The following is a 22414-nucleotide window of genomic DNA, read 5'->3' as shown; positions in this document are numbered from 1 at the left end:
ATCAAGCGCAATATAAGCAATTTCCAATAAGAAGTTTTATTACATTGATAGCGCAACAGCGCAATAGAGCGCAATAACAAAAGTTCGCAAAGTGGAGGGAAACGGCAGAAACAGTCGCAAATGTAGCAGAACAGTCGCAAAGCGAATTATTACATACCCACTCTCGCGCGCAAACTACTCGCAATTCGCTTTGCGAACAGTTTATGCAATTGCGCGTGATATTACATTCCCCTGAAAGAGTTTTATGGAGTTCTATGTTGGAGTGATTAAAAAAATGCTAACTATATATTTATATATAGTATACAAAAGCCATGAATATCTTGTAAATTATATCCTTAAACGGTGAGTACTGATGTCATCAGTGATGTCATTTCTGTCACATGACTCTGAATCTTGTGTATTATAGTAGCCCCTGATGTAAAATATGAGGATATTATAAGTTACCTGTATATATGGTCATGAAACTCCTTGGTAACTTATAATATCCTTATCATTTACAAGAGGGGGTACTTTATTCACTATATATATATCTAACTCTAACACTCTCCCCAAAGCTGTCCCTAAACAGCCATCTGTCTGCCCCCCCCGGCCAATGACCAGCTTTCCATAGCAGCGATTCGACAAACGATTTGCGAAATCAGGTAAATTACGAAATTCTAAAACTTTGCCTAAATATTGCCTAATGGATTTCTCAACAGGCTTTTATTTTGACTCACACGCATTAGAGTCAATGCTCCAAATGCATTGGAATCAATAGGATTTTTTCAACAGGCATTTTTTTGCATGCGTTTTTTTCCTCATGCTAAATGTATTGGAATAAATTGGGGTTTTTTTCCTTGGTATATTCTCCCACACCAAATGGATTGGAGTCAATGGGCATTTCTTTGTTCAAAAAATTTTTTCCAGCGACACAAAATGCATGGCAAAATTCTAGCGCACATTCTAGTGCACACATTTTTGCCACTTGCGAATCTCTATAAGGCAAAAGAATATCTCATCCCTATTACCCAGTAAGACCAGCCCTACAGTTTGCAAACCACTGGTCTAATGACACACAGTACTTAGTTATTACTAGATTTTTCCTCTGGCAAATAAATGAGAAGGCTTGCTGTTGAGCACTTCTAACTGTAGTCATGAGGATGCACGTGGGCATCTTCAGGCAATAGGGCAATGCACTGGCAGGGACTGGTGAGTCCATGCCATGAGCAATAATGTGTTTAATGTATAAGAGAGAGAAGATTTTTTCAATAATAAACTAAAGCAATATAAACCAGCACTGTAATCCTATGTCTCAAATCACATGACACATTTAATCTCTTTGTGTTTGTACTGATCTATTGCATTGTTTGTCCTCCCTACTTGTCATTTTCCATATTGTCAACATGTACATTGCTGGGTATACCAGTAATCCTATAGAAATAAAATTTATAAACACACATATAAAATTATACAAGCAGGCATTGGTATAACACAGCAAAACCTAAATTAAAGCCTATGTAAAAAAGTGAACAGGGACAAGAAAATATAACTTTTTTCTTCTTTACCAAGTCACATTTTTACTCTTTGAATACCAGGGGGCCTTGAGTGAAGGAATAGAAGGAAAAAACTTCGAATTTCGAATGGTTTTTTTGGCTACTTCGACCATCGAATGGGCTACTTCCACCTTTGACTACGACTTCGATTCGAACGATTCGAACTAAAAATTGTTTGACTATTTGACCATTCGAAAGTCGAAGTACTGTCTCTTTAAAAAAAACTTCGACCCCCTACTTCAGCAAGTAAAACCTACCGAGGCCAATGTTAGCCTATGGGGAAGGTCCCAATAGGCTTCCTAACAATTTTCTGATCAAAGGAAAATCCTTTGATCGATGGATTAAAATCCTTCGAATCAAACGATTTTTCCTTCGTACGATAGTAGGAAATGCACTAAATCCTTCGACTTCGAAGTCGAAGGATTTCAATTCGGCAGTCGAATATCAAGGGTTAATAAACCCTCCATATTCGACCATAAGTAAATTTGCCCCCACCTGTAGCCTTGGGTTTATTTGACATTTACAGAAGGATTGTGGAAAATATGTACTAAGGTTACAGCATGTACACTAATTAGGACATTCATTTTTAGTTACTCTGCAATATAACAGAGCAGTATACATTTCTGTTAAAAGGTCAAAGCTCTTAAAAAGCAATTTTTGTAAGTTTAATAAGCTCTTATTAGAACAATGCAATCTGATTTCTGTCATAGAAAGGAACAGAGGTCTGTATCTTTAGGAACAAATTAAAAAAATAATGTAAGTTCTGCTTAATGTACTCTGAAAGTGTCATATCTTTAGCATTGTTTGTTTTGTTTTTTTTAGTTTTGCTTTGGTCGTTTTGAGAAAAATTAATGAATAGTACTCAGGAGAATTGCATTTCGTTCCCAGCAAAGTCAGTGCTGCTCCTGCTGTGAGAAAGCAGTATAGTGCTTTAATTAGTTTAGAGATTTAACTTATCATGTGATGCTACATCACTGACACATAGACCTTTACAGTAAATCATATAGGCAGCATTAGCAAAGTGCACTAAATATACAGTATATATATATTGTATATACATATATACAGCATATACAGCATATATATATGTATATATATATATATATCTATATATATATATATATATATATATATATATAGAGCAGTCCTAGTCAGGTGCACTCTCTTCCAATAAACATCCGCCTGGGTGCAGGTAAAAATATCACTATCAAACCTTCTCAACAAACCGCACTCCAAGGACTTTGAATGGTGTCAAAAAAATGCCTTTATTTCAACGTTTCGGCTCTCACTCGTGAGCCGTCTTCAGGAAAGTGGAAAACTCTACAAATGTGAAGCGCTTTTTAAGTGCAGAAATGGCGCCAAATGACGTCATCATTAGTGGGTGTGTTCAAACCATAACAACAATACGAGTAAATAATAAATAATAGACGTTGCATCTCCGTGTCTGCAATGCTCTAATCTGTGAGTCCGTTAGTGCATGAGATTACCCAAGTGCATATTCACCCCAGCGTGCGTCTTTAAAAACAGCCGTTGTTGTGTCCAGCTGCGCCCCCTGACTCGCATCAGAAAACGTAATTAAAAACACTTACCCCCAGGCGATCTAAGGTGTAGGCCGCTCTCTCCCTCTCAGTCCCCTCTCTCGGCAGATCATACCAGTGTAGTGTGCTGATTCGCCCGTCCGCTCATTAAATTTTCCGGTTCCTAGAGGCAACAGCTCCCTGCTCTCGCGCAGTATCCGGCCTTAGCCCCGCCCACGTTGCCATGGTGCGTACTAACGCTTTCAACTGCGGGGAAACCATAAACTCCATTCACTCCTTGCAGGCGACGATGCGCATTCTTACCCAGATTATGACTCTCTATCCGCATTGTATGGTCACATCACTCTTTCGCTGGCATCAGGGTGTACACTAACCATATGGTCTGTGGCCCCCCTTCTGTCGTCAGGGATATAGTGCACCACTCACCCAGGGTTACTCCTGGTGCTGTCATTTCTGGTCTGCTGGAGTGATCATAGGAGTATTTTGGTAGAGCGTGTTAATGGGGCTCGTAGGTGCTCTCTTAGTACATACCTCCAATCGCATACCTTCATAAGTCGGCCTGCACACTGGTATGTTTAATCGCCAGGGGACCCACATTCCTTCTCGGCCTCTCACCTTTCTCCCTGGGGTATAGTCACGACCTAAAAACATAAATCCCAGATCAAAACAAATATCAATTCCATGATAGCCTTCTTGTAACATCAATTGTGGATACATATTATCTACTGCAATTTGTTCTACTGTCATCATATCATCTCCTCCCACTCTCATGTTTCAAAAATGTCCAGGGACTCAAAATAATGTTTCTTATCAAAGCAACGGTATTCACTGGTACGTTCCAGTGCTTCCACCGAAAAAATAGAGTCCTCACTTGTGCAGGGGGGAGAACATCGTTAGTAAAAAGGTGACATGGGTAAGGTTTCATTTAGGCCTTTGGGGACCAAGGTGTTAAGTTTGTAGATCCATTCAGATTCTCGTTGTAGCAAAAACAAACCTCTGTTGCCTCCTCTTCTTGGTGCTGGTATGTGGTCAATAATCATGTGCCTAAATTGCGGTAATGTGTGCCTTTGTATAAGCCAATGTCTCGCTACCGGCTGGTCAGTCTTCCCCGTGGATAGTGCGCTCCTTATGGCACTCCTATGATTATTCATGCGCTCCCTATACGTGGTGGTCGCTTTCCCCACGTAATGCAGCCCACAAGGACACCAAGCCATGTATATTACATGATCACTAGTACATGTGACCCTGTGTTCAATCCTGTATTTAGTGCCCAGGCTAGGGTGTGTAAAAAAAGTGCCCTGCGACATTCCGCTGCAAGTTAAACATCCCGCACATTTAAAACACCCTTTCTTTAATGGTCTATCTAACCACGTTTGGCTCTTCTTCTGTGGACTTGTTAAATTTTTAACCACTAGAATATCCCCTAGGTTCTGCCCTTTTCTATAGGCTACAAGAGGTTTTTTGTCGGCAAAAGGTAAGTTTTTATCCACCTGAATGATTTCCCATCTATTGGTTACTGATTTTTTAATATCCACACTAGTGTCCGTCCATTCTGTGGTGAAAATTAGGTCCGTCATGTCCTTCTTTTTGGTGTTGTCTGAACTTAGCAAATTGTCCTGTGTCATTAATTTGGCTCTTTGTAGTTGTTCGTTTATCAATTTCCTGGGGTATCCTCGTTCCGCAAACTGCTCCGCCAGTTCGGACAGCTGTATTTCCGCAGTGTCCCTTATTGTATTATTCCTGATCACCCTCAGAAATTGCGAATACAGGACCCCCCGGGACATATGTGGAGGGTGGTGGGAATGGGCATGTATAAGGCTGTTTTTATCTGTGGGCTTCTTATATAATGTAGTGCCCAACCTGTCTTTCTGTTTAAAAATAGTGATGTCAAGATAGTTAATCTGCGTTCTATCATAGGACATAGTTAGTTTGATCGGCGAATCTAAGTTGTTTAGAGACTGTTGGAATTCCACTAGTTCGCTTTCTGTCCCTTTCCAAATTAACAATAAATCGTCAATATAGCGTTTATATAGGTAGATTCTGTCTGCCCCTATCGGTAATAGCCACCTCTTCTCAAAGTCTTCCATGAAGAGATTTGCAAATGATGGGGCCACATTTGACCCCATGGCGGTGCCCGCCACTTGCAAAAAGAAATCGTCATTGAATGTAAAGTAGTTGTGAGACAGAATTAAGTCCAACAAGGTAATCAAAAACTCTGTTGGTGGTATTCCTGAATGTGCCTTTATAAGTGCCTCCCTGCACACCTGTATCCCCCTTTCATGTGGAATCACCGTGTACAAACTGGATACGTCCATTGTGGCTAAGATACAGTCAGCAGGGATTTCCAAGTCCTTCAATAGTACCAGCAGATGTTTGGTGTCTTTTATGTAAGAACCCATATTTTGTACTAATGGTTGCAGAAAATGGTCTATATATTTCGCTACTGGTTGGAACAAGGAGTCTATAGCTGAGATGATGGGGCGACCTGGGGGTGCTGTTAGGGACTTATGTATTTTCGGTAACGTATACAGAAAAGGAGTTTTTGGAAAATCAGTAGTTAAAAATTTTCTGGTGTGTTCATCAATCCATCCCGCTGTCTGGGCTGTGTTCAACTCAGAGTAACTACTGATTTTCCAAAAACTCCTTTTCTGTATACGTTACCGAAAATACATAAGTCCCTAACAGCACCCCCAGGTCGCCCCATCATCTCAGCTATAGACTCCTTGTTCCAACCAGTAGCGAAATATATAGACCATTTTCTGCAACCATTAGTACAAAATATGGGTTCTTACATAAAAGACACCAAACATCTGCTGGTACTATTGAAGGACTTGGAAATCCCTGCTGACTGTATCTTAGCCACAATGGACGTATCCAGTTTGTACACGGTGATTCCACATGAAAGGGGGATACAGGTGTGCAGGGAGGCACTTATAAAGGCACATTCAGGAATACCACCAACAGAGTTTTTGATTACCTTGTTGGACTTAATTCTGTCTCACAACTACTTTACATTCAATGACGATTTCTTTTTGCAAGTGGCGGGCACCGCCATGGGGTCAAATGTGGCCCCATCATTTGCAAATCTCTTCATGGAAGACTTTGAGAAGAGGTGGCTATTACCGATAGGGGCAGACAGAATCTACCTATATAAACGCTATATTGACGATTTATTGTTAATTTGGAAAGGGACAGAAAGCGAACTAGTGGAATTCCAACAGTCTCTAAACAACTTAGATTCGCCGATCAAACTAACTATGTCCTATGATAGAACGCAGATTAACTATCTTGACATCACTATTTTTAAACAGAAAGACAGGTTGGGCACTACATTATATAAGAAGCCCACAGATAAAAACAGCCTTATACATGCCCATTCCCACCACCCTCCACATATGTCCCGGGGGGTCCTGTATTCGCAATTTCTGAGGGTGATCAGGAATAATACAATAAGGGACACTGCGGAAATACGGCTGTCCGAACTGGCGGAGCAGTTTGCGGAACGAGGATACCCCAGGAAATTGATAAACGAACAACTACAAAGAGCCAAATTAATGACACAGGACAATTTGCTAAGTTCAGACAACACCAAAAAGAAGGACATGACGGACCTAATTTTCACCACAGAATGGACGGACACTAGTGTGGATATTAAAAAATCAGTAACCAATAGATGGGAAATCATTCAGGTGGATAAAAACTTACCTTTTGCCGACAAAAAACCTCTTGTAGCCTATAGAAAAGGGCAGAACCTAGGGGATATTCTAGTGGTTAAAAATTTAACAAGTCCACAGAAGAAGAGCCAAACGTGGTTAGATAGACCATTAAAGAAAGGGTGTTTTAAATGTGCGGGATGTTTAACTTGCAGCGGAATGTCGCAGGGCACTTTTTTTACACACCCTAGCCTGGGCACTAAATACAGGATTGAACACAGGGTCACATGTACTAGTGATCATGTAATATACATGGCTTGGTGTCCTTGTGGGCTGCATTACGTGGGGAAAGCGACCACCACGTATAGGGAGCGCATGAATAATCATAGGAGTGCCATAAGGAGCGCACTATCCACGGGGAAGACTGACCAGCCGGTAGCGAGACATTGGCTTATACAAAGGCACACATTACCGCAATTTAGGCACATGATTATTGACCACATACCAGCACCAAGAAGAGGAGGCAACAGAGGTTTGTTTTTGCTACAACGAGAATCTGAATGGATCTACAAACTTAACACCTTGGTCCCCAAAGGCCTAAATGAAACCTTACCCATGTCACCTTTTTACTAACGATGTTCTCCCCCCTGCACAAGTGAGGACTCTATTTTTTCGGTGGAAGCACTGGAACGTACCAGTGAATACCGTTGCTTTGATAAGAAACATTATTTTGAGTCCCTGGACATTTTTGAAACATGAGAGTGGGAGGAGATGATATGATGACAGTAGAACAAATTGCAGTAGATAATATGTATCCACAATTGATGTTACAAGAAGGCTATCATGGAATTGATATTTGTTTTGATCTGGGATTTATGTTTTTAGGTCGTGACTATACCCCAGGGAGAAAGGTGAGAGGCCGAGAAGGAATGTGGGTCCCCTGGCGATTAAACATACCAGTGTGCAGGCCGACTTATGAAGGTATGCGATTGGAGGTATGTACTAAGAGAGCACCTACGAGCCCCATTAACACGCTCTACCAAAATACTCCTATGATCACTCCAGCAGACCAGAAATGACAGCACCAGGAGTAACCCTGGGTGAGTGGTGCACTATATCCCTGACGACAGAAGGGGGGCCACAGACCATATGGTTAGTGTACACCCTGATGCCAGCGAAAGAGTGATGTGACCATACAATGCGGATAGAGAGTCATAATCTGGGTAAGAATGCGCATCGTCGCCTGCAAGGAGTGAATGGAGTTTATGGTTTCCCCGCAGTTGAAAGCGTTAGTACGCACCATGGCAACGTGGGCGGGGCTAAGGCCGGATACTGCGCGAGAGCAGGGAGCTGTTGCCTCTAGGAACCGGAAAATTTAATGAGCGGACGGGCGAATCAGCACACTACACTGGTATGATCTGCCGAGAGAGGGGACTGAGAGGGAGAGAGCGGCCTACACCTTAGATCGCCTGGGGGTAAGTGTTTTTAATTACGTTTTCTGATGCGAGTCAGGGGGCGCAGCTGGACACAACAACGGCTGTTTTTAAAGACGCACGCTGGGGTGAATATGCACTTGGGTAATCTCATGCACTAACGGACTCACAGATTAGAGCATTGCAGACACGGAGATGCAACGTCTATTATTTATTATTTACTCGTATTGTTGTTATGGTTTGAACACACCCACTAATGATGACGTCATTTGGCGCCATTTCTGCACTTAAAAAGCGCTTCACATTTGTAGAGTTTTCCACTTTCCTGAAGACGGCTCACGAGTGAGAGCCGAAACGTTGAAATAAAGGCATTTTTTTGACACCATTCAAAGTCCTTGGAGTGCGGTTTGTTGAGAAGGTTTGATATATATATATATATATATATATATATATATACAAAATCACGATCTGGAGCACTCCCAAGTTCTGGTCAATGCCTAGGTGCTGGTTAAACAATAAATATCAAATTTGCAAATAAACCGCACAACCAGAAGACGGCTTAAGTTTGGAGCCGAAACGTTGATAATAAAATAATTTTTTGTTTTTTACACTTTATGCAAGACCTGGTTGTGCGGTTTATTTGCAAATTTGAGATATATATATATACACACACACACATTGTATTAATGGTATTAACAGTGTAATATCTTTTATTTATATAGTTATGAATGGAGGAGCTGGCATACACACCTCCAGAATGCTGTGTTAGTGATCACTGTTGCCAATAGAGACAAAGTTTTTAGTCCCTGTAGCCCCCATCTGCTGGTCTAGTCAAATTAGAATCATGAAATCAAACATCTGTTAAACAGGGTGTTGCTTGTATTTGTGCATAACTATGAACAAAATGATGATCACTTGAGCATACCTCCCAACATTTTGGAAATAAAAAGAGGGACAAAAAAGTTGGTGCGCGTAACACGTCAAAATTTATCTTGACCACGTCCATTTTTGTGGCCACACCCCCTAATTACCATGTTCATTTTTACAAAATTTGGCAGGTTATGAAAGTTTGAACATATTTCTGTGGTTTTTTTTTAGTTATTACAGTTTTGCTAATGAAGGTGAATTGCACTTTAAGCTGTGAGTCTAACTTTTCCAAAGGGACTTGTTATCTTGTATTGTTACAATTACTCATTTGCTTATCTCAAAATTGTTACAAAAGTATCTTATCTTCTGCTGTGGCTGTTCTTGGCTCTCTGCCAAAAGCCAATTAAGTTAGAAACATTGTTTCTTTTTCTGCCTGTTCAGTGCAGAAAAACGGGACTTTCCAGTACAAACAAGGGACTGTGGGCCGAGCTGTCAAAATAGGGACTGTCCCTCTAAAAATTGGACAGTTGCGAGGTATGACTTGAGTAGCTTTAAAGGGGTTGTTCACCTTTAAGATAACTTTTAGTATGATGTAGAGTTTGATATTCTGAGACGATTTGTAATTGTAATTGGTTTTCATTTTTTATTATTAAAGGTTTTTGAGTTATTTAGCTTTTTGTTCAGCAGCTCTTCAATTTGCATCTTAAGAAATCTGGTAACTAGGGTCCAAATTACCCTAGCAACCATGCATTGATTTGAATAAGAGACTGGAATATGAATAGGAGAGGCCTGAATACAAGGATCAGTAATAAAAAGTAACAATACATAGTAATGTGAAAAATTCAAATATCTCTCACTACATAGATCCCGTTTCTGCTAGTTAGACAGCAATGTTACATTATAATGGGACAGTTGTACAAATGCTCCAATCCCACTGCATCAGCATAATAATTATATATAGAAACATAGTAATTTAGTTTGAAAAAAAGACACGTCTAGCTTTTTGGCCTAAGTAAAACCTGTCTAACTTCTAGCTGATACAAAGGAAGGAGGAACACCCCCTTCTAAACCTTCTACAATTTACTTCAAAAAAATTCTTCCAAGAAGATGCAATTGGACCATTTTCTGGATTAACTTTGTACTAAGATCTTTAACCCTGTATTTTCTGTATAACCCCCCACACACCCAGAAAACAGGATGGCACAGTATAAATTCCATGTATAAATACCCCCAGAACTTATATCAAGTTGGCAAGTTGGCACGATGGAAATGCTACGCATAAATACCCCCAGAATTCATAGTAGGATGGCACAGTGCAATTCCATGTATAAATTCCCCCCAGAATTCAGAGTAGGATGGCACAGTGCAATTCCATGTATAAATTCCCCCCAGAATTCAGAGTAGGATGGCACAGTGCAATTCCATGTATAAATACCCCTAGAATTGATAGTAGGATGGCACAGTGCAATTCCATGTATAAATTCCCCCCAGAATTCAGAGTAGGATGGCACAGTGCAATTCCATGTATAAATACCCCTAGAATTGATAGTAGGATGGCACAGTGCAATTCCATGTATAAATTCCCCCCAGAATTCAGAGTAGGATGGCACAGTGCAATTCCATGTATAAATACCCCCCAGAATTCAGAGTAGGATGGCACAGTGCAATTCCATGTATAAATACCCCTAGAATTCATAGTAGGATGGCACAGTGCAATTCCATGTATAACTACCCCCCAGAATTCAGAGTAGGATGGCACAGTGCAATTCCAAGAATAAATGCCCCCCAGAATTCAGAGTAGGATGGCACAGTGCAATTCCATGTATAAATACCCCCAGAACTTATATCAAGTTGGCAAGTTGGCACGATGGAAATGCTACGCATAAATACCCCCAGAATTCATAGTAGGATGGCACAGTGCAATTCCAAATATAAATACCCCCAGAACTTATATCAAGTTGGCACGATGGCAATTCCAAATATAAATACCCCAGAACTTATATCAAGATGGCATGGTGACAATTCCATGTATAAATACCCCCAGAATTCATAGTAGGATGGCACAGTGCAATTTCATGTATAAATACCCACAATAAGTGTGTGTTTGTGTGTATGCACAGCTCTAAAAAGTGTATAAATAAAAAAATAAAATATAAAAAATCTAACTTTAGAAAAATGTGTAGTTTGTGTGTATTTGCATGTACAGATGAAGCCACTTGGATTTGTGTGTTAAATGCGTCATGACTCGGGATTAATTGAAGAAACTGTTATCTAAAGTCATCTTAACTCATTTAATGCATTTAACCTTTTCATTAGCATTTCAAAGCACCATTGTTCATAATGAGGAATACTTTAATTAGATGGAATGCTGTGACGCAATTTTCTGTGTTAAATGGGATAAGTGGGATATCTGAGTTATTCTGTGTCAAACACACAAAACAAAGTGGCTGCATCTGTATGTGTGTGTGTGTAAATGTGTATAAGAAAGGCCACCTACTGTTCCTTGGTACATGGAATTTGTGGCAGCATTGAAGGTCCCAGATCAGCAGAAAAACACAAAGCAGGAAGTGTGTGGGTGGGTGCTGAAGATCTTGCTTCTCTGTGTAGTCCTAAAGTCCTCCATGCAGTCTGGTAAGTAAGACCTGTCCTGTGACGATCGAGTCACAGGACCGAACTACAAGCCCCCTGGGCTTGTTGCCTAAAGGATTGTCCAGCTCCCTAACCATCTGTGGAAGTGGCAAAAGCTGCCGATGCAGAGGGATTTGTTTTAAAAGTGCAGAACGTATTAGATACGTTCTTGGCACTTAGAGCATTGGCCTGCCAGCATATATAAAATACGTGCTTGGCAGGCAAAGCATGCAAAAACTTCTAGACACACACCAGCAAAAAAAAAAAAAATTCAAAACCGGAGGAGGAAAATTCTGGGGGGCCACGGACCCTGTGGCCCCCCAAGTTCCAACGCCTATGTTTAAGAGGGTTATTTATGAAAGGTCGAATTTTATCTTATTTAAAAAAAACACTTGAATGTAAAAAACTTGATTCTGAATTAATCGAGTTCTCCACAGGGAAAAACTTGAATTGTTCAATTTATTCGAATTTTCTGGCAAAACCGTCTAGGAAAATTTCATGCAACATCATGCAGACTATTAACATCTTCATATGGTTCAAAGGACCTCTGCCATTAACTCCTACATGACCTTGGGGGGTTTTAGACGGTGTATTTTCAGATTCTAGCTATTTCCAGGGTTGGGGTATAATAAATCTTGAAAAATTTGAGTTTTTCAAAAAAACAGAAATATTTGAGTTTTCATAGAAAACACAACTCGAACCTTAATAAATAACCTAATGGGAGAATGTAATAAAAGTCGCAAATAGCAAAACAATTTCCACAAATAAAATACACATTTCACAATGTAATACTCTTCCTTAAACAGTTATTGCATGGTGAATTTCAATTGCTCATTGCGAATTTTAATTGCACATTGCCCACTTTTAAGAAGCGCTAAAAGGTGTCGTAATCTTTTGAAGCAAACGTAACAAATTTTCAGTAAGAAGTTTTATTACATTCACTGCGCACTGGCGCAAACTTTAACATTTACAAACCCTCTTCCCCAGTCGGAAGTGGTCGCTAAACAGTTTCCGGGTTGCAAAAGCTATATTAAATTCACGCAAGGCAAATATGTTTGCATAAAGGTATAACTTTTCGCATTGCGAATATTTTTTCCGTTACTGACTTTTATTGCAGTCCTCCATAAGTGTCAGGAACATGCAACAAAACACTAGTACACAAAATTGAGCGTGCATTGGTGCTATTTATAAAGGTGCTTGCACCATTACATTCTTTCAGCAATTTGCAGTGAGCCCCATTTAGTTTTTAGTAATAAATGAATCACAATAGATGTTAGTGAACAGTTAACATTCCACTAGCCTCAACCTAGCTGTGCAGTGCCTGTAAGAATTTTTTTGGCTCAGTCTTTTAAGGTCCAGCCATTGATAAGTACTGCCCTTAGCTCATACCAAGATTACAGAATAAGGTAAACATTGGTGCATCAGTAATTATGGATATCTAGGACAGCAAATAAGTGTTCAACCTAAATCTTCCCCTAACTGACCTTCAAGCAGGTCTAGTAGGAGCATTTACAGTATGAAAGCAAATAATCATTCCACCCTTTCACACTGAAATCATAGGAGGAACGATGCATTATGAGAGAAGAGCAAATTGATTGCATTTGAGAAGTGCACTTTTGTAAAGAGTTTTACATTTTATCAGTGCAGTTATTAAAGAATATCATAAAACTGGATAGAAAATCCATAACAGTTATCTATTCAAGTATAGAAGAATAGTAAAAGATAAACAACCTTTTCCTAAATATTAAAGTTATCATAAAAATATTATGTTATGGAACTGCAATGTAAGAATGTATAATTGTTATTGTAGTCAACATTCAGAATGTAAAAGTGCCCTTTTAGCACTTTTATTATAGTCTACATTAAAAAATATATGTAACAAAACAGAGTCTCTTACGTGCAGTGCTTCTTCTGTACCCAGGGCTTTGGCATAGTATTCACATATATGCTTCTTCCTGCACAAAGTGATAAAAACCAGCACACATTACAAAATATGGTTTAACAATAAGGACAGAAATCCAATCACAGTATAGCTTATTGTTATTATGATTATTACAGCTTTAAAGCAGGAACAGCTTGATAAATGCAGTTTTTAGTCAATGGCTCTCTATGTTTTTCATTGTGTACAAATACACATGCAATTTCCTGCATATAAAGAAAATACAAAGAAAATGATATTCCTGCAATTACTGTTTTCTGCTATTTACACTTGGATTTCAAAATCTCCCACTCTTGTCTTTTCAGAGTAATATTTCCTAACTAATCCATGGCTTAATACATTTTTGCCATAATATTTTGTTTTGTTGGTTCTTTACAACCTATGCTGAGGGCATCTCTAAGAGTATCTTTGACTCAACATGTGTACTGAGCAAAGAAAACTTTATACTGCACAAAACCCAAAGCAGAAATTGGGCAACAGAGTCTGGATCTAGTGCTTCACTGCAATTCTGCAAGGGCAACACAAAGGGAAAATAAAGGGGGTTAATCACAGTATTTAGGGCACATACTGTAAATGAAATATTCCCTGCCCCTCCTCTATGCCTTAGGCCAGGGGTCCCCAACCTTTTTTACCTGTGAGCCACATTGAAATGTAAAAAGAGTTGGGGAGCAACACAATCATGAAAAAGTCCCTTGGGGTGCCAAATAAGGGCTGTGATTGGGTATTTGGTAGCCCTTATGTGGCTGGCAGGCGGCTCTACTTAGCATTATGGTTAGTTTTTATGCAATTAAATCTCTCTTCCAAGCCTGGAATTCAAAAATAAGCACCTGCTTTGAGGCCACTGAGAGCAACATCCAAGAGGTTGGAGAGCAACATGTTGCTCACAAGCTACTGGTTGGGGATCACTGCCTTAGGCCATAGGCATTACTTTCACTTTCCATTCAGCACTTACTAGATGTCACTGCACTCCACACATTCCCCCTGTTCTCTTCACCAATTAATTGTGTAAAAAGTGCATGGGGATAGACATCAGGTCCCCTGTCCTGGTGCACAAAAAAGATTCTGAAATGATGCAAGGCTTGTCTTAATAACAGTGTCCACCAAATGGCTCCTGCCTGCTTGCTATAATTATTCATTCCCAGACGGAAGGAAACAAGGTTCAAACATTTTTTACAGTGTAATTAAAGTTCAATTTGCTTGATTAACATGATAAAATAGGATTTGGAAATATTTTTTTTGGGGTGATAGGTCCCTTCTGTCACAGGAAAACATGTTTTTTTGCAAAGTTCATTTAATAGCACTCTCCCAGCAGAATCCTGCATTGAAATTTGTTCAAAAGAGCAAACAGATTTTTTAAATTTAATTTTGAAATCTGATATGGGACTAGACACGTTGTTAGTTTCCCAGATGCTACAGTCATGTGACTTGAGCTCTGATAAACTCCAGTCACTATTTACTGCTGCAGTGCAGTTGGACTGATAACACCCCCTCCCACTCCTCCCACATTAAGTTGCAGGAAGAGGTATACAGTCTTATAGAATATAACATTTATAGCTAGTGATGGGCGAATTTATTTGGCAGGCATGGATTTACAGCAAATGTCCGCATTTCGCCACCTGCAATTTTTGTCTCTAACCTGCTACAAAAATTTGCTGCCCACAAACTTTGCTGCGACAAAAAAGTCGCTCATTAAAAATTGTTGCATGTCAAAATTATTTTGATGCCCATTGACTTCAATGTGTTTCGTGAATTTTTCGCCATTTTGCAATTTTTTTCAGAGTTTCAAAAAAAATGTTGGCGAAGCGAAAAGGGACAGATTCGCCCATCTCTATTTACAGCTTTAAACTAAGTTGGGGACTTGCTTAGTTAGTTACTATGCTAGCATTTTTCAGTATAATGTAGAGGACAGTAAGAATTATTTTCATAATTTAACAAGAAAAAGTGAACAACAAACATTAAACTTGTATAAAATAATTATCTTTATGCTGTCATTATTATAGATTACAAGAAACACGAAATAAGAAGTAAATTAAATATTGATCTTTGCTCTGAAAAACTATGTAATCTTAGGGAGCCTTAAACAACAAATAGATGTAGGGTTTAATGTAATAGACATTTGAGATGTTTGTAGTGTAGTGAGGAAGCAGAACAATATATTATGTTATTTACAATGCTATTTTGATTTCTCTTAGCAGAGTTGTATCTGCATGAAGAATCCTGAAATACAGCAGTCCTCAAATACACTCAGATATTCAAATCGTAATGGTGAATATGTAGGGAGGGACCCAGAAAATTAACTTAACCTCATATAAATTATATATTTAAAGGTGAAATTTGATTGTTTTACGTTATATAGCCCCTTGTTCAGCATGAGTTCAATGAATAATGCTTGTGCTGAACATATTTTTGCCTATTTTAATTTTAAAAAATGTATGTATGAATGTTTTTTATTTTTAAACAAAACAGTTCAAAAAGCAAAATGTTTGGTCCTTGGGAGATATATAATTATGTTCAGATAATCCCTCTGCATAATAGACTCCTGCAAACAAAACAGTCACAACAAAGTATGAAAGGTGAGGTAATCTAATTAGCTACTCATTCCCCTGTTTAACTTGTTTATCTCAAGAAATAACAAAGAAAAACATTTTTTTGTGATTAGCAATAGGCAGAAAGTATGTTCAGCAAAGGCCCAATGCAATATTTTAGTTTTTTTTATTACTATATATGTTTCCAGTGGGTTCTTTCCTTTTTATTTTCAAGTTTCTCATTCAAATAGCTATCTAGTCTATGAGAGCTGATGAACAAAAAGCTAAATAATTCAAATGCAATACAAATAAAGGTGAACAAACCTTCTAAATCCCATAGACACACAAACATTTTTGCTCTTTGCCATGAAGCCTAACAGGATGCTCATTTGTTGTGTGCTCCAACATATATCAAGGACGTATGGCTAGATTTTAGCTAAGCATGAACATCATTATGAAATTGCGTCCACTTTAAAAATGCACAGGTCCAGGAGGAGTAAAGGCAGTAATGGGAAGGTCAGCTTATATTACCCTGTAGCTGTTTTAAGAAAATACTGTAATTCATAAAAGGTCGAGCATACAGTAAACCCAAGTGAAGCCCACTGCTCAGAGGCAATGTATGCGCCACGACATGCATTATTGCAGGTTACATACATAAAATGCTCAATGCAGACATGGAAAGCAACCATTTCAGAAATCCAAGGAGCATTAGCTTTTAAGTTGCCTAATATTTGAGGATCCCTCAATATTATAAGGTAGATAACTGTCTCTTTTAGTAATTCAGCAATTGTTCTGCATATATATAGGAGGACTTATCCAGGGAGACATTCTATGGCTTTGATATATTGTCTCTGCAACTAGCAAACAAAAGCACACAGTAATAGCAGGCGTGAATTTGCTGTTTTTGATAGCACACATAAAATAAACACACTGTACGGGATCCAAAGGGAAATCCCCTACTGCTCAAGATTCTGTCACCTATACCTCATAGATGGGACAGAACAAATGTCTCTTTTTCTTTTATCTCCTCTAAGTACTCTGGAGGATGTGCTGGGAGTCTGGAGCATAAGGCTTCACATTTGGAGCGATAGTAGTTGGGGAAACAGGGACCCTGTGAATGTGGTAAAGGCCATATGTGTCGGAACCAAAGATGCCAAGGGGCAAATTCACTAAGATGCGAAGTTGCGCCAGGCGCAACTTCGCCGCACTTCGCCACACTTCACCACACTTCGCCAGGCGTAGTTTCGCCAGGGCTCCGCAAATTCACAAAAATCCGAAGTTGCGCACAGGGGTAGCGTAAGGTTGCGAAGTTGCGCTAGCGTTGATTCGCTATATAAAGCGAAGTTGCGCTAGCGAAGGCTAATTTGCATACAAATTTCAATGGAGGAACACGTATCTGCACTACAAATGCCTAGAAAACCTTCAAATCAGCAAATAAAATTTTTATTTTGCCCTACACATGTGCCCACTGTCTAGGTAAGTTGCCATGAGTCAGGAAATGTAGGGGGGAGGAAGGGGAGCCCCAAAAAATTTTCGATCTTTTTCAGCCTATCACCCATCATGTAGAAAACACGCCAGCGTTTTTTGGGACTTAGAAAAAAAATTGACTTTTTTTTTAAACAATCCCTATCTACTCTATTGCGCTTCGCCAGGTCTGAGGTGGCGAAGGAAGTCTAGCGTAAAAGGTAGCGTTCAGTACACTGCGCAAGTTAGTGAATTTGCGTAGTTTCGTCGCTAGCGAAAATTCGCCTGGCGTAAGGTTGCGAAGTAACACTAGCGAAACTACGCCAGCGTTCGTTAGTGAATTTGCGCAGTAGCGAAAATGCCAAACGCTAGCGAATTAACGCTAGCGTTCGGCGCTTCGCGCCTTAGTGAATTTGCCCCCAAGTGTCTACACTTTTCCTTTTCTGAAGTCCTCTTCTTTTATATTTTCTCCTTCTGTGCTATTTTTTCTTTATCTCCTACCCAATCTTTTTGTCCACTTGCATTCTTTAATGTGATCCCCATTTTTCACCACAGCTATCCAGCAGCCAACTTCACAAGCTTAAGATGAGTTTTTCTAAATTGAATTGCATTTCAAATTCAACCTCGTCCATGACTTTTCACGTCATAAACCTTTTTCTCACTGAATTTAATCTGGCCGTTTGTATTATAAGATATCATTGTTGCTGTAAACATTAGATTTACAGTGTAATTTGATAATGATAAGAGTAAAGAAATACCTTTCTTCCTTGCTGAGATGTGTTAGTGCCGTTGCTTTTCGGGACAGAATAAAACTGTAAGATAAGGAAAGAAGTATGTATTGTGTTATAAAATGCCAGAATTAAATTGCATACACCTAGAATTAAATTAAAGAGTTATACTAAGCACTGCTGACAAAAATAATTTGCCTTACCCCATAATAGCTGGAAATGTACCATCTGGCTTGGTGTCATCTAATGTGATCTCAACTGGTGCGTTTTCGTTGTCAATATACATAGCTCCGCAATAATCTTATTAGAAAGGAACAGGTCATTAAGTACTTTTTTTATTAAATGAACAATATCTTAAATCAATTACATTATATTATTCAAACGTCCAAACTCAATTAACATTATTTGAATGTTTAAACAAATTTGGGTGGTGCACAAACACAGTGTAGATGAGCTTTCATATACACAGCGCTGGAATTTTCTCACTAATGCTTTTTCTGCAACTGGTCCATGGTGGTCATACATGTTACACAGAACTTTAGGACCATATCCAGCCCTGATGTTCTATGCCAATGTTTTCTCACAAAATTCACAAACAACACAACCCATAAATGTTTTTTGTGCAGCACCACTTCCCTTGCAATGCTATTATATGTACCTGTGATGGTAAACTGAGATATACCATCTGTTTATAAACAACCATGTTTGTCATAACCAAGCAATACCTATAAAATTAGTAAATAAAGCCACCATTATTCCAAATCAACCTGTACACACACATACTGTATAGGATCATATGTTATTGTGGGTAAAAGTAACATAATATGTCCCTATTCAAAAATATGGTGCATTGTAGGTGAATTGGACTTATCATAAAAGAGGCAGCATGAGGCAAAGTGCTTATACTGATTATATTTTTCATATTCTGGTGTTACTTGGCCTTTAAGAAGACAATAGTCCAGCATATATTGAACTGCTCACCCATTTTCCTCCAAAATGCTTCTTTATAATACATCATGCATTTTATAACAGAGCCCATTGGAAGGCGTTGAATCAACTGGTTCCTTGTTGGTGGCAGCTCTGGATTAAAATGAATTTTTGTAGTAAGGCCTGGTGGTATGGCACTGATAACATACTTGGCCTGAAATAAAGAACATATAATTGTGTCATTTCAAGCAGATATAAGTCATTGCATACATATAATGCCAACAAAAACACAAGCATGTGCTTTACTAGTCATAGTTAAGAATTTGTAATTAATAATCATTTGTTCTGCTAACAATCTTTAAAATGTAAATGCAATACAGAATATTGTTGACACACCTGATGTGTGGATTTAGCATTTATTTCACTCTCTTTAATGTCTTTAAGAATGACTTGAATAACTTCTTTAACAAGCATAATATCCAAGGCTATAGTGAGTTTAATATCTGCAGCTAGTTTAGTATAGGAGGTATGTGTACCCTGCAAATTAGTATAGGAGGTATGTGTACCCTGTAAATCATTAATGTCCTACATGTAATGAAGTAAATGCAAACATCTTTCATAGTTTGATGCCTGGTCCAAAAATGTTCTGGTCCCAAGAACAAAAGTGACTGATATAAAGAAATAAATAGCAAATGAACATTTTTCTCAATAGTAGTAATCTGTTCTCCATTTTGATATATGTTAAAATCCCTTTGGCTGCTGCTAGGAAACCAATTTTCCTCAAAGGGATTTATGATAAACCATTGTGCTTAATTACATGAAAGACTTGTGTGTGGAAAAAACCTTTTCAATTTAAAATCAGTCATTCAAAATTAGATCTATTTTTATTAAAAACTGTATCATTTTTCCATCCTTTTTGTCAGCGCAAAATTCTTATTCCTTTTAAGTAACGGGTCATTCTACCTTGTTCTTCTTCTCATATTTATTTTCTTCTTTTTTTCAGCAGCAATTTGCTTTAATCATTTGTTGTTCAATGTTCTTTTGTATACAGTTACAATTTTCTGCATATCATTGTCTACAGTAATTTATATAATTGCCCACTATTGTTGCATTGTATAAAATTGTCCTTTAATCATCTCCTCCCCCAATACTAATGTTACAAATATATTGATACCAGATTTTTCTTATGTTACTAGTCTTTGTTCTCAGTTTAAAAATAAATACAAATAAATGAATGTAAATGTCAGCACAATTGAACATTTTTAATAAAACATTGTAATTATTTATTTTTGTGCTATGATAACTGAAACATCCTCTCTCACTGTAATCACTGCCTTTTTACTATTAAGCATTCGTAGAAGTCAACCAATCACTATCCTATCTGTCTTACTGCTATCAAAATACCATTTGTTTGTTTGTGCTTTCCTCCATATTATCCTGAAGATATTGCAGATTAATCTCTATGCAGAAGTGTTTATACTGGAATTGCAAAAGTGCTTTGATATTGTATGTGTACACGTTTTAGCTGTGTTTGTTGCACAATAATAGAAATAATATTAGGGGCTTGTTATAAATCCAAGTTGGAGTTGAAGTAATAGAAGAAAGCAATGCAGTCAGGGTCATTCTGTTATCATGAGGTTTTATCTAAAGCTGCGTTGATCTATGTTGTTTTCTGTTTCTCTCCCTGAGATGGGTCTGAGTTTATTGTCTGTCACACATGATCTACTTTTGATAAACCTGAAGAATCAACTGAAATGACACTATGCGCAGAGGGATATACAGGCATGGGACCTGTTATCCAGACTGCTCGGGACCTCAGGTTTTTCCGGTTAATGGGTCTTTCTGTAATTTGTCAGAGAAACGCAGGAGGATTTTCAACAAACACCATGTCCCTGTGTTTTTCAAACCTAGCAACACACTGAGACAAAAACTGGTACACCCAAAGGATCAAACACCAAAAGAAAAACAAAGCAATGTGGTATACCGAGTCCAGTGTAGCGAGGAGTGCACAGATCTATACATTGGGGAGACAAAACAACTGCTCTCCAAGCGAATGGCTCAGCACAGGAGGGAGAACTCTACAGGGCAAAACTCAGCTGTCTTTCTACACTTAAAAGACAAGGGACACTCCTTTGAAGATAGCAAGGTCCAAATCTTGGATATAGAAGACCGATGGTTTGAACGAGGCGTGAAAGATGCGATTCATGTCAAGGTTGAGAGACCATCTCTGAACAGAGGCGGGGGCCTTCGACACCTCCTGTCTGCTACATACAATGCTGTTCTAACATCTGTACCCCGGCAGATTCAGAACACTTCACACATCCATTCATGCAACTCTCACAAGTAACACCTTTATCTAGGAGTTGCATGACACATTGGATAATCCTATCACAACTACACAGAATCAACACCTCTGTGAATTTCTTCAGATGTCACCTCTTTGAAGAGTTACAATGTGCCATTGTGATTGGATCAGTGGAAGAGTTTATATGCTGAGAATTTCCCACACCAGTCTGAACTGAAGAAGCTGCTCGGATGAGTAGTGAAACGTCTTCATTGATTACTCAGCAAGTCCAGTTGTTTTTAGATTGACCTATACTAGATAAGGTTTCAGTTCACACCAGGTAGACAACATGAAAATATACACAAAATGACCAACACAGAGAAGAATTTCTGCAGGTGAAATGATATTGGAAAGCTTATATACAGCATGGAGCTTTTGGGGGGATTCTCATAAATATGTATTATAGCTCATATTGTACAATGCACTATGTATACATCATGGGAATTAAAAGAGCTCATTCAGTTAATTACCTGATATAAATCATGTGTTAGGGTTTCTACTATAACGGTATCATCCGACTGATCAAGTCTGACCACAGGGCTTTGTAGCTTTACCCGACCTTCTAAACGTTCCATTAATTTCTCACTTATCTGGCCAGCACCACCAACAAACTTCCTCTCCTGAAGTGAAAGAAAAAAAACATACACAGCAATCAGGTATTTAGAAAATGTTTTACATTCTGCTATAGTTTTGCCAACTTTATGTCCAGAGTTTGGACTGCACATCTTTTCACTGCAAATAGAAATACTAAAAAAGAAAATATATCATTTATCATGAGAAAGCTTAAGCAATGTTAAAAAAAAGTATGCTACTAGGATATTTTTCAGACCACACAC

The 22414-nt window shown here is 38.6% G+C and overlaps 1 protein-coding gene across 1 annotated transcript in view; it reads right to left on the bottom strand.

The window, feature by feature from the left end:
- The window catches only part of maob.L (monoamine oxidase B L homeolog), a 59179-nt gene that overhangs the window by 9025 nt on the left and 27740 nt on the right, over positions 1–22414 (bottom strand). The window contains exons 7-11 of the mRNA XM_041582103.1: positions 22049–22198; positions 19289–19448; positions 18511–18607; positions 18338–18391; positions 13549–13606 (exon numbers count right to left, since the gene is read on the bottom strand). Coding sequence (XP_041438037.1) covers positions 13549–13606; positions 18338–18391; positions 18511–18607; positions 19289–19448; positions 22049–22198 — 519 coding nt within the window. The remainder of the gene's footprint in view (positions 1–13548; positions 13607–18337; positions 18392–18510; positions 18608–19288; positions 19449–22048; positions 22199–22414) is intronic.

This window comes from Xenopus laevis, chromosome 2L, assembly GCF_017654675.1.
Source record: "Xenopus laevis strain J_2021 chromosome 2L, Xenopus_laevis_v10.1, whole genome shotgun sequence".
NCBI classification, from domain to species: Eukaryota; Metazoa; Chordata; class Amphibia; order Anura; family Pipidae; genus Xenopus; species Xenopus laevis.
Note: the sequence above shows the minus strand (reverse complement) of the source record. Positions and strands in the feature narration are given on the sequence as shown.